General features: G+C 41.3%; 1 protein-coding gene across 10 annotated transcripts in view; it reads left to right on the top strand.

Moving 5' to 3' along the window:
* The window catches only part of LOC123517154 (cAMP-dependent protein kinase type I regulatory subunit-like), a 240,909-nt gene that overhangs the window by 145,937 nt on the left and 82,881 nt on the right, over nt 1–12,091 (top strand). For all 10 annotated transcript variants that reach the window (XM_045277122.1, XM_045277123.1, XM_045277128.1 and 7 more), the window contains 2 exons: nt 2,410–2,565; nt 4,672–4,872. In XM_045277122.1, coding sequence (XP_045133057.1) covers nt 2,410–2,565; nt 4,672–4,872 — 357 coding nt within the window. The remainder of the gene's footprint in view (nt 1–2,409; nt 2,566–4,671; nt 4,873–12,091) is intronic.

The raw sequence follows: 12,091 nt of genomic DNA, 5'->3' as shown, positions 1-12,091 counted from the left end.
ATAACACCTCTGCCATCATCAGCCTTACCTCCAGTATCTATATGTGCTTCAGTTTGTCTTCATCTTATAATATAACGGTGTTTCATGTAGCAATATGTAGCATGCAGTTCAGCTGTGCAGTCTTGCTTCTCGCTGCCATGAAAACCTGGGTAACCTCAAGCGTATCACCGCTCTAGGCATGGACACAAATACAAAGCTTTCTTTCAGACCTCAACACGACAACTTGATATTTATAACTTGGCCACATGTTAGCCTTCTCAGCGTCAGCTCACACAGATTACTGGGCTCACGCCACAAGAGAACACAAAGCAGAAGCGGATAGCTCCAGTGAGGGATTAGGGACAGAAGTGAAGTAGGTGCAGAAGGGAGGTATGATCCCACCTTCTTCGTTACGTTACTTCTGTTGTTGCCTCCTGCCTATCCCGCCATCCCTTCCAACATGCCTTGTGCAATATGGATACAGCCTGGTCACCCTGGGCTATCAGCACGCAGAACTACTTCAAACACGTGATTAGCTTTTGTCACACTGTATTGTATTATTGTACTAAGTTTCAACTTGAAGTAATACGACTTTCCGTGGCAAAGGGTGTACCTGACAAAGGAAAGCTGTTGTTGACATTGGTGTTCGTGTTAATGGGGGAGGGCGCGGTGAAGGGATGGGTGTGGCAGGAAACGGGGTGCTGTTACCAGATGAGGAAGGTACTCCTGTCACGCGACTCAAGAGTGTGTTGATGGGCCATAGATTTTCTCTCTCTCTCTCTCTCTCTCTCTCTCTCTCTCTCTCTCTCTCTCTCTCTCTCTCTCTCTCTCTCTCTCTCTCTCTCTCTCTCTCTCTCTCTCTATATATATATATATATATATATATATATATATATATATATATATATATATATATATATATACACACACACACACACACACACGCCCGGTAGCTCAGTGGTTAGAGCGCTGGCTTCAAAGCCAGAGGACCAGGGTTCAATTCCCTGGCCGGGTGGAGATATTTGGGTGTGTCTCCTTTCACGTGTAGCCCCTGTTCACCTAGCAATGAGTAGGTACGGGAGGTATCGAGGAGTTGTGACCTTGTTGTCCCGGTGTGTGATGTGTGCCTGGTCTCAGGCCTATCCGAAGATCGGAAATAATGAGCTCTGAGCTCGTTCCGTAGGGTAACGTCTGGCTGTCTCGTCAGAGACTGCAGCAGATCAAACAGTGAAACACACACACACACAGAGAGTGGAGTTCCACAGGGATCAGTGTTGGCACCAGTAATGTTCGCGGTCTACATAAATGACATGGTGGATGGTGTGTCCAGTTATGTGAGCCTATTTGCAGACGATGCAAAATTGTTAAGAAAAGTGAGATGTGACAAAGATTGCGAACTACTCCAGGAAGACTTGGACAGAATATGGAAATGGAGCTGTACATGGCAAATGGAGTTCAACACGACAAAATGCAAGAAAATAGAGTTTGGCAAGAGTGAAAGAAGAATCAGGAGTATGTACAAGATAGGAAATGAAGACATAAAAACCAGTCATGAAGAAAAGACCTTGGGGTGACAATTACCAATGACCTATCGCCAGAGAGACATATAAACAAAATAATTGGAGAAGTATTGAACTTATTGAGGAACATAAGAGTGGCGTTCGTATATTTAGATGAAGAAATGATGAAGAAAATAATTACTGCAATGATAAGACCGAGGCTTGAATATGCAACAATACAGTGGGCTCCGAACTTAAAGAAACACATAAGGAAACTAGAGAAAGTACAGAGGGCTGCAACAAAATGGTGCCTGACTTAAGAGATTTGACTTATGAAGACAGACTGAAAAGAATGCAACTTCCGACCCTGGAAAACAGAAGAGAAAGGGGAGACCTGATAGCAATATACAGAGTGATGATTGGCATGGAAAAATGGATAGGGAAGATCTGTGTATGTGGAATGAAAGAATGTCGAGAGGGCATGGGAAAAACTAAAATGGCCACTTATAGGAGAGATGTGAAAAATATAGCTTCCTCATAGAAGGGTGGAAGCATGGAATAGTTTAGACGTGGAAGTGGTCAACGCAAGGAATATTCATGATTTTAAGAAAAAGCTGGACATTAATAGATATGGAGACGGGACAACACGAGCATAGCTCTTTTCCCGTATGTTACAATTAGGTAAATACACACACACACACACACACACACACACACACACACACACACACACACACACACACACACACACACACACACACACACACACACCTGATTTGTATGACCTTTATTCACCACATCTGCACCACCTTATCCTTCACACCTCCATTATCACATCACATTGTAGTTTGCTCAGTTGCTGTAGGTGATTTTTTTTTTCTATCATTAGATGTATTCGTATTTTAATTGATATTTTTTTATGTTGTTGCAGGAAGCTGTGCGTGAGTGTGAGCGGCGTGTGGTGACTCCTGATGATGCAGATGACCTGAGCCCAATGCCGACGCACATAGCCACCAACACCACGAGGCGGGGCGCCATTTCTGCTGAACCACTGTCGGAAGATGACGCCACTTCTTACGTTAAAAAAGTAAGTTGGCATCAATCACATCGCGCTGCCATCAAGGAAAAACGTTCGGTCCCTTAACTTATTTTCTCGTTAGTTTGTCGGTCCAGGGAAAGAGACAGACCACTTGTAATGGATTAAGATTTTGTTTGTGATGAAATTGGTTATCGCGAAACACTTCTCGCCCACACCAGCTGTGTTGTGGGCGTGTGACTCCCGTCCGTGATGGAGAGAGTATTCTGGAGTGATCGGTGACAACTTAGGATGATATCTGGGATACCATGTTGACTGAGGGAAATTATACTATAGTGTGTGTGTGTGTTTCACTGTTTTATCTGCTGCAGTCTCTGACGAGACAGCCAGTCGATATCCTACGGAACGAGCTCAGAGCTCAATATTTCCGATCTTCGGGTAGGCCTGAGACCAGGCACACAACACACACCGGGACAACAAGGTCACAATTCCTCGATTTACATCCCGTACCTACTCACTGCTAGGTGAACAGGGGCTACACGTGAAAGGAGACACACCCAAATATCTCCACCCGGTCGGGGAATCGAACCCCGGTCCTCTGGCTTGTGAAGCCAGCGCTCTAACCACTGAGCTACCGGGAGTGTGTGTGTGTGTGTGTGTGTGTGTGTGTGTGTGTGTGTGTGTGTGTGTGTGTGTGTGGTCTTTTTTTTATGTTACGGCCTATAGCGCCTGTAGGCATACTTGAAGAGTATATGTGGAAAGTGCTGTTAAGCTTCCGCTCATTAGTGGCACAGACAATTTTATTTATAGTGGTACCCATATTAGGGCCCCATATCACCATCTAAGCGCATCTTTGGTGTAACCACCTAGAACCTGGGTATCATGGCGACATGTAGGTAACTTTAAACCACTCGACAAATGGCATAGCTTCAAGGCAGCACGTGGTGGGATTCGAACCTACGCGTGGACGTCTGCCCTATCCCACGTTCACCACGCTCACGTCTGTGTGTGTATACATTCATTATTTGAGTATATAAAATAATATTTGTATTTTATCAAAATTGTGTTCACTTGAAAGCCTCGTGGATCATCATGTCTCAGTAGACTGATAGGTTTTGGTTCAGGTGTCTTAGCATAGAGGACTAATTATTTTGCATGTGGTATGTTATAAGTGACCAGTACAGGCTATGCTGCTATAGTAATGAGTATTTTATTCGTCTATAAATGTTTGTGATGTATATACAGTACTCTTATATCTTGTTCTCTTGATCCATTACAACTTTGATTTTTAGCAAGTACCTTATCTCAAAATGCCCATGAATATGAAAAAAATTATCATGACGTATCCCATTTTATATTTTGTTATATAGCTTCTTAGACTTTCCATTTCAAACTAGTATCTCAAAATGCTAAATTTGAAGTGATATAATAAGTAATGGTCAATTTAAGAATATCCATTAAAATTTCCTGGCATAGATTAATTTTTTTTTATTCTCTTCTTCTCTTTCTTCTTCTTCTTCTTCTTCTTCTTCTTCTTCTTCTTCTTCTTCTTCTTCTTCTTCTTCTTCTTCTTCTTCTTCTTCTTCTTCTTCTTCTTCTTCTTCTTCTTCTTCTTCTTCTTCTTCTTCTTCTTCTTCTTCTTCTTCTTCTTCTTCTTCTTCTTCTTCTTCTTCTTCTTCTTCTTCTTCTTCTTCTTCTTCTTCTTCTTCTTCTTCTTCTTCTTCTTCTTCTTCTTCTTCTTCTTCTTCTTCTTCTTCTTCTTCTTCTTCTTCTTCTTCTTCTTCTTCTTCTTCTTCTTCTCTTCTTCTTCTTCTTCTTCTTCTTCTTCTTCTTCTTCTTTCTTCTTCTTCTTCTTCTTCTTCTTTCTCTTAATTGATAATATGTTTATACTTGAGTTTGGTTTTTAGTAGTTTCACTTTTATATTTGACTGTGCCACACAGCAGCAGTGCTAACAGGAACAGGTTTCTATAGAGAGACGGCATCGTGTTAGCCAAGTCTTATTGGGCGACTGACATCACTTTTGCATTAATGGGATTATAAGCTACTCTAATCCAATGTGTGAGCCTCCTGGTGGTCACCACTTCATCTCATTATAGAGGCAGGACCACCAAGTTATCACACACTGCTCCTACACATTCCTTGGTCTCCCTTGGCAGGTGGTGCCCAAAGACTACAAAACTATGGCTGCTCTTCAGAAGGCTATAGGAAAGAATGTTCTCTTTGCCCATCTGGATGAAAATGAGCGGTCCGACATCTTTGATGCCATGTTCCCCGTCAATGCCCTGCCTGGGGAGGTGATAATCCAGCAGAATGACGAGGGTGACAACTTCTACATCTTAGATCAGGGGGAGGTGGAGGTAAGAACAGGCGAGTTTGTGTGTGTGTGTGTGTGTGTGTGTGTGTGTGTGTGTGTGTGTGTGTGTGTGTGTAATTCACTGTTTGATCTGCTGCAGTCTCTGACGAGACAGCCAGACGTTACCCTACGGAACGAGCTCAGAGCTCATTATTTCCGATCTTAGGATAGGCCTGAGACCAGGCACACACCACACACCGGGACAACAAGCTCACAACTCCTCGATTTACATCCCGTACCTACTCACTGCTAGGTGAACAGGGGCTACACGTCAAAGGAGACACACCCAAATATCTCCACCCGGCCGGGGAATCGAACCCCGGTCATCTGGTTTGTGAAGCCAGCGCTCTAACCACTGAGCTACCGGGCCGTGTGTGTGTGTGTGTGTGTGTGTGTGTGTGTGTAATCGCATGCGCGCGCGCGCTCGTACGTGCATAAGTGTAATAATACTGTAATAATAATAATAATAATACTGTATATGGTTAATTTAAACTGCAGTGTATATACATACTGAAAATGTACTACTTACGTAGGGGATGGGCGGTGGAGGCTTAAGATTGGTACACTAGCCTAATGGTTCATCACTCACATTATGGCGGGGATCGCACTTAGGTGGTATCGGTCCATGAGTGGTACCCTCAGGGGCATTATCTTGTGATGTCTTGTGGCACTGACCTGGTGAGGTGCGTCAGAGGGGAGCAGGTGGCGTAGGAGTGGGTGACGCAGCAGGGCTCTCCCAAGTTTCTCCATGGCCTGTGTGTGTTTGTGTGTGTGTGTGTGTGTGTGTATGTGTTTTTACCTAGTTGTGATATACAAAAAGGAGCCAGACTTCGGGTCATGCTATCTCATCATTCTTCCTTTTTGCACCCAACTTTGTCTTAAATCAATGGATTGTTTTTGCTTACTTCTATGTGGGAAACTATATTTCTTGAAGTCTCTTATGTATGCACGCCTTTTTAGCTTCTTACAATGCCTTCTTCTATTACTTACGTCCCTTACCACTAGATCCTCTTCATCAATCATCTTCATTCCATTCCCTCTTGGATTTTATATATAGCCATTAGGTCTCCTCTTTGCCTCCTTTCTTCCAATGTTACCAGTTCCAGTTCTCTCAATCTGTCTTCATATGAGAGATCGTTTTTTGCGACCGTAGAAAGCAGTCTTGACCAACATGTTGGTCTTGTTATAGTCTGACCGGGCTTAATTTACGGCTGTGGTGGGGCGAGGGTAGCTCTACAGTACTGCCACGTTTCCAAAAAATGCGATGTGAAATGGAAGTTATTGGTGTACAAGGCATCGCAAATACCATCAATTCAGATGTATAAAATTTCGACTTCTTTATATAGATGGCTGAATCAACAGTAACAATCATATGCATAAAAAAAAAAACTATATAGTACCATACAAACATGGCATACATATTCAACAGTGTTGCTGATATCAACTGTAGTAACTTATAATGGTACTTAGCGTATGTTTGGGGTGTGTAATAATATCAGCGTTACAGATATAAGATAATGAGCATGAAAAAACAAATAATCTATTATCCAAAGTAAAAAAAAAAAAATAGTAGAAGTCTTGTGATTGGCGGCAATACTGATGAACCCAGCCTGGCCAGGCCGAATAGCCTCACCTTGTAGTACGAGAAGTTGCTATAATTATAAGATAAAATGCTCACGTTTAATGGCTTTTACAGTAATTTCAAGGGTGAGGCATAATCGCATTCATAATTCGTAAGCCAAGCTAATGTGTACTTTCTATTTTTACAAAATAGTAAGTATATGCCAATACCTAAGTGAAAATAAAAGCATTATTCACTTGCGAGCGGCAACTCTTCCACACCCAGCTGTTGGCCTTGACACTAGAGCTGGGTTAATCAATCTAGTTAATCAATCAAAAGTTAATTGATTAACGTTTTTTTGACTTAATCATAATCATAATCATAATCACCATTTCAAAAAATTAATCAATCATTAATCTTAATCAAAATCGTGTGGATCCGTGATTAACCCGCAAACTCTGACCTTTTTGATTCTTTGTAATTACTAATTACATGATGTGATGTGATGCTAAATGGATAAAAATTGTTTCGTTTCTGTTTTTTGTTCATCCTAACTATTGAAAAAAACCTTGATAACGAAAGCTAAAAGCTTTCGTTATCAAGGTTTTTTCCTTGTATGGCGTTGAAAATAAGTGAATTTGTTGACTTCTCGAATCATTCCAAGTTAATCATTCATTAATCATAATCACTCGAAAGAAAATTAATCATTAATCATAATCATAATCACAAGTCGGAGGACTTTAATCAATCATAATCATAATCATGGCTAGAAAAAGTTAATCATAATCATAATCATAATCATGGTTTCCGAAAATTTGTTAATCGACCCAACTCTACTTGACACATTGTGGTGGCGACGTGACTGACCTCGTGCCACTCACTTATATATATATATATATATATATATATATATATATATATATATATATATATATATATATATATATATATATATATATATATATATATATATATATATATATATATATATATATATATATATATATATATATATATATATATATATATATATATATATATATATATATATATATATATATATATATATATATATATATATATATATATATATATATATATATATATATATATATATATATATATATATATATATATATATATATATATATATATATATATATATATATATATATATATATATATATATATATATATATATATATATATATATATATATATATATATATATATATATATATATATATATATATATATATATATATATATATATATATATATATATATATATATATATATATATATATATATATATATATATATATATATATATATATATATATATATATATATATATATATATATATATATATATATATATATATATATATATATATATATATATATATACATATTACTAAAGAATTACTAAAGAATCAGAGAGAGAGAGAGAGAGAGAGAGAGAGAGAGAGAGAGAGAGAGAGAGAGTAACAGAACAGTAGTGAAAACGTGGCATCACTGTACAGAGACGCTCGCCCCCCCACAGCCGTAAATTAAAGCTGGTCAGACTATAGTTGATTTACGATGTTATTTACGTCGTGACGTCACGGAGTAAGCTTTGAAAATGTGGTCTCTTTTATAGAGAAGATGATGTTAGAGTTGGTAAGGGAAAAAGAACACATCTGGGACCCCAGAAATGAATTATTCAGTAAAAAATGCTTCGACGAAATAGCTGCCACTCTACAAGAATTGCTTCCTTTAGTGCAAGGTGTTGGAGGTGAAGATTGAAGACTTGTCAGGGTTTAATTTGATCGCAGTTGTGTATAGTCTCCTTAAGATTAACAATTTTCTTATAAGAAATGTAGGCTACTCTAGAGTATGGTAAACACTCCTTTCTTTCCTTCTACTTAGCCACGGACATATCCATAGGCATTTTCTTTTCTGTTGACTCTTCCGGTACGCAAAAAACAAGAGCAAGCACCGCTTCAGAATAGTATCCCGGGGAATGTGTGGCTGTCAAATCTGGAGGAAAGCCGTAGTCTCTCCTTCTAATATAAGTGTGGTGATCAACAGAAAACAAGTATTATTCACCTAGAATCAATTATATCATGAATAAGGTACAATATGTTTGGAACACAGGAGACACTTTGCAGTAGACAGATTATAGTTGATACTTTCCTGGCGCTACGTGTGACACTTTCCGACTAGAAGGGTTGAGTCGGAAACTCTACGTACGTAAAATTTCAGTTATAAATTGGCGTGTATAAACCCGCCTTAACGTGTTTGAGTGTGTGTGTGTCGTATGCCGAGTCAATGGCGCGGAGGATGTACGGCGCAGACTCAGCGGCGTAGTCTGAGATACTCCGAGATACTCCACAGAGTCCGGACTCTGCTCAGACCGCACTGATTCAGCCACCTCTCTCTCTAATCCTTATATTGTTGGGAGGTTGGCAGGGTTATGGTAGATTCATCCTTCTCCTCCTCCTATCTCTCCAGTTTTTTTACCTACTATTATTATTGTTGTTGCTATTGTTGATATGGGGGCTTTTCTTACACTTGGCGACGTGATACAACCTGACTTTAACGTTATATTCAAACGCTAATATTGCAGGAACTACGCGGGTAATCGTAACGAAATTAGCACCAAATGATAGTACAACTCTTTCAATTTTATTTGGTACAATTTCATACCTTCTACGGGTGGTCAATGGGTAACTTAAAAAAAAAAAAAAGAACTAAAGGAATGCCGAAATTAAATTTCTCAAAAATTACTCAACCACTTTTAATGAAACTTACATTTTTTTATGTTGATTTAATTAAAACAAAATTCGTGATATTAGAATTAAAGTTCCTTTATGAACGTGCAAAACCAAATATGATTTTAAATCTCTCTCTCTCTCTCTCTCTCTCTCTCTCTCTCTCTCTCTCTCTCTCTCTCTCTCTCTCTCTCTCACACACTCTCACACACACACACACACACACACACACACACACACACACACACACACACACACACACACATCTACCACCCTCCACGGGCCGCCACTGCACGGTTGCTCATTGATCACATCATCGAGACTACTGATGCTCTACGGGTGAGATTTCCTGCAGCCAAGCTGGTAATCTGTGGTGACTTCAACCGCTTGGATGTCAGTGAAATCCTGCACCAGTTACACCTCACCCAGGTCGTGGACTTCCCCACCCACCACCAGTCCACCCTCGACCTTATCATGACAGACCTGAGCCAGCAGTACTCGCCTCCCAAGCCACTCCCCCCCATGGGACGCAGCACCCACCTCTCCATCCTGTGGACACCCACCCCCACCACCTCGGTTCCCAGGTCAACTGTCACCAGATCCCACAGGCCCATGCCTGACTCCGCCATGAGGGAATTTGGGCAGTGGCTGACACATCACCCGTGGACCGAGGTACTGGATGAGGAAGACGTCCACACAAAATGGCGGAACTACTTCACCACCACAACGGAAGCCTTCCACCACCACTTCCCCGCCAAGAACATCACAGTGGACCCATCTGATGCCCCTTGGATGACGCCCTGCATCAAACGACTCCTTCGTCAGCGTGACAGGGCTTTCCACTCTAGCCCTGACCAGTACAGGAGATTAAGGAACAGAGTTATCAGGGAGATCAAAACAGCCAAGGCAAGCTACTACCCAGACAAAATTCACCATCTCAAGCTTGCTAACAACAGACAGTGGTACGACAAGATTAAGTCTTTGTGTGGTTTACAAAAACAAGCCTCTTCTCTTCCCTGTATTTCACACCTTTCACCTGACAACGCGGCCGAAGAGATTAACGGTCACTTCGCTGTGATCTGTCAGACACTCCCTCCCCTTCACTCTACTACTCTCCCAGCCTACCTCCCTGCCCCTTCCCCTCCACCCCTGTCCAGGAGGTTGATGTTTACAGGAAGCTTCTTAAATTTAAACTAAACAGATCCACCACTCCCACTGACCTCCCCATCAAAATTTACAGAGAATTTGCCCCAGAACTTGCCACACCCCTTTGCTCTATCATCAACGCCTCCCTTTCTCAACATTCCTGCCCCGATGACTGGAAGACATCTTACGTCACCCCCCTCCCCAAAACTTCCAATCCACAGTCACTGAATGATCTAAGACCAGTCGCCATCACCCCTATACCCAGCCTTATCTGTGAAGATTTTGTGTTCGACTGGGCCTATAACAAAATTTGTAACTCTATTGACACACAACAATTTGGTAATATTAAATCCACCTCCACATCTCACTACCTTGTCAGCTTCCTGGAATTTGTCCACAGCCACCTGGACAAACGCAACACTTCTCTAGCTATTGCTTTTGTGGACTTCAGAAAGGCCTTTGATCTTGTTGATCACACTGTTGTGATAAATAAAGCCATCACTCTGGGTCTCTCTCCTACCTGATAGCGTGGCTGGCAGACTTCCTCACGGGAAGGCGTCAGGCCGTTCGTTATCAGGGCTCTGTCTCCTCTTTCCAACAGCTCACATGTGGGGTCCCTCAGGGGACCAAGATGGGTCCTCTGTGCTTCCTCATCCTTATCAACGATGCTCTCGTCCACACCCCCACCGCTGGAAGTATGTGGACGACTGCACCGTGGGCGTACCCGTCAACAACACCAACCCAGACTTCTCAGCACTTCAGTCCACTCTTAACCAACTACAGACGTGGACGGAGGACAACAAAATGACCATCAACCACACCAAGACCGTGGTGATGCACATTTGTACCTCCACAGCAGCAGTCCCCCTCCCCAGCTATCTGTGGGCCCTCACTCCCTCCAGGTGGTCCGCAGCACCAAGCTTCTAGGTGTCTTGGTGGACGATCAATTATCATGGAAGGAGCATGTTTCCACCATCATCAGGTCAGCCTCATACAAGATCTATATGCTGCGCCGACTCAGGTCCCTGGGTCCACCGGCAGATGAGCTGAGGGGAGTGTACCTCACCTTTATACTCCCTAAGCTCATGTACGCCTCCCCAGTGTGGTCCTCCTCCCTGAACCTCACACAACGACAACAGCTGGAGAGGGTTCAGAAGAGGGCGTTCAGGGTCATTCTTGGGCCTGCCTACTTGTCCTACGAGGACGCCCTGACCTGCCTGAGTATGCCGAGGCTGGCCACAAGACACCAGGAAGCCTTGGAAAAATTTTGGGAAGGGCTGCTGCATCATCCACATCTCCATCACCTGCTACCCCCAGACATGCCTCTCCCTGCCCGCGCCACCCGACACCAGAATCGCGTGGCGTCCTTAAGAGCACCGCGCACTGACCGGTACCACCTTAGCGCGGTGCGCACTGTGGTGCAAGCCATAAATAAATAATCAATCAATAAATTCCTGGTTAAGTTAGATCCATAGTTATGTTAAGCATTTCGTTGTTTTAATGCGCCCCCCTGTACATTTTCAGTGTAAATTTTTTGTTGCACTGCCAAATTAATAAACCGCATATTATTATTGTTATTACACAGTGGAGTAGTGAGAGGCGAAACCTGAAAATGCCGCCCCGAAAGTAATAAAAATGTTTATTATATATATATATATATATATATATATATATATATATATATATATATATATATATATATATATATATATATATATATATATATATATATATATATATATATATATATATATATATAT

Source organism: Portunus trituberculatus, chromosome 41 (assembly GCF_017591435.1).
Source record: "Portunus trituberculatus isolate SZX2019 chromosome 41, ASM1759143v1, whole genome shotgun sequence".
Classification (NCBI taxonomy): Eukaryota; Metazoa; Arthropoda; class Malacostraca; order Decapoda; family Portunidae; genus Portunus; species Portunus trituberculatus.
The sequence above is the reverse complement of the archived record's forward strand: the minus strand, read 5'-3'. Positions and strand labels throughout refer to the sequence as shown.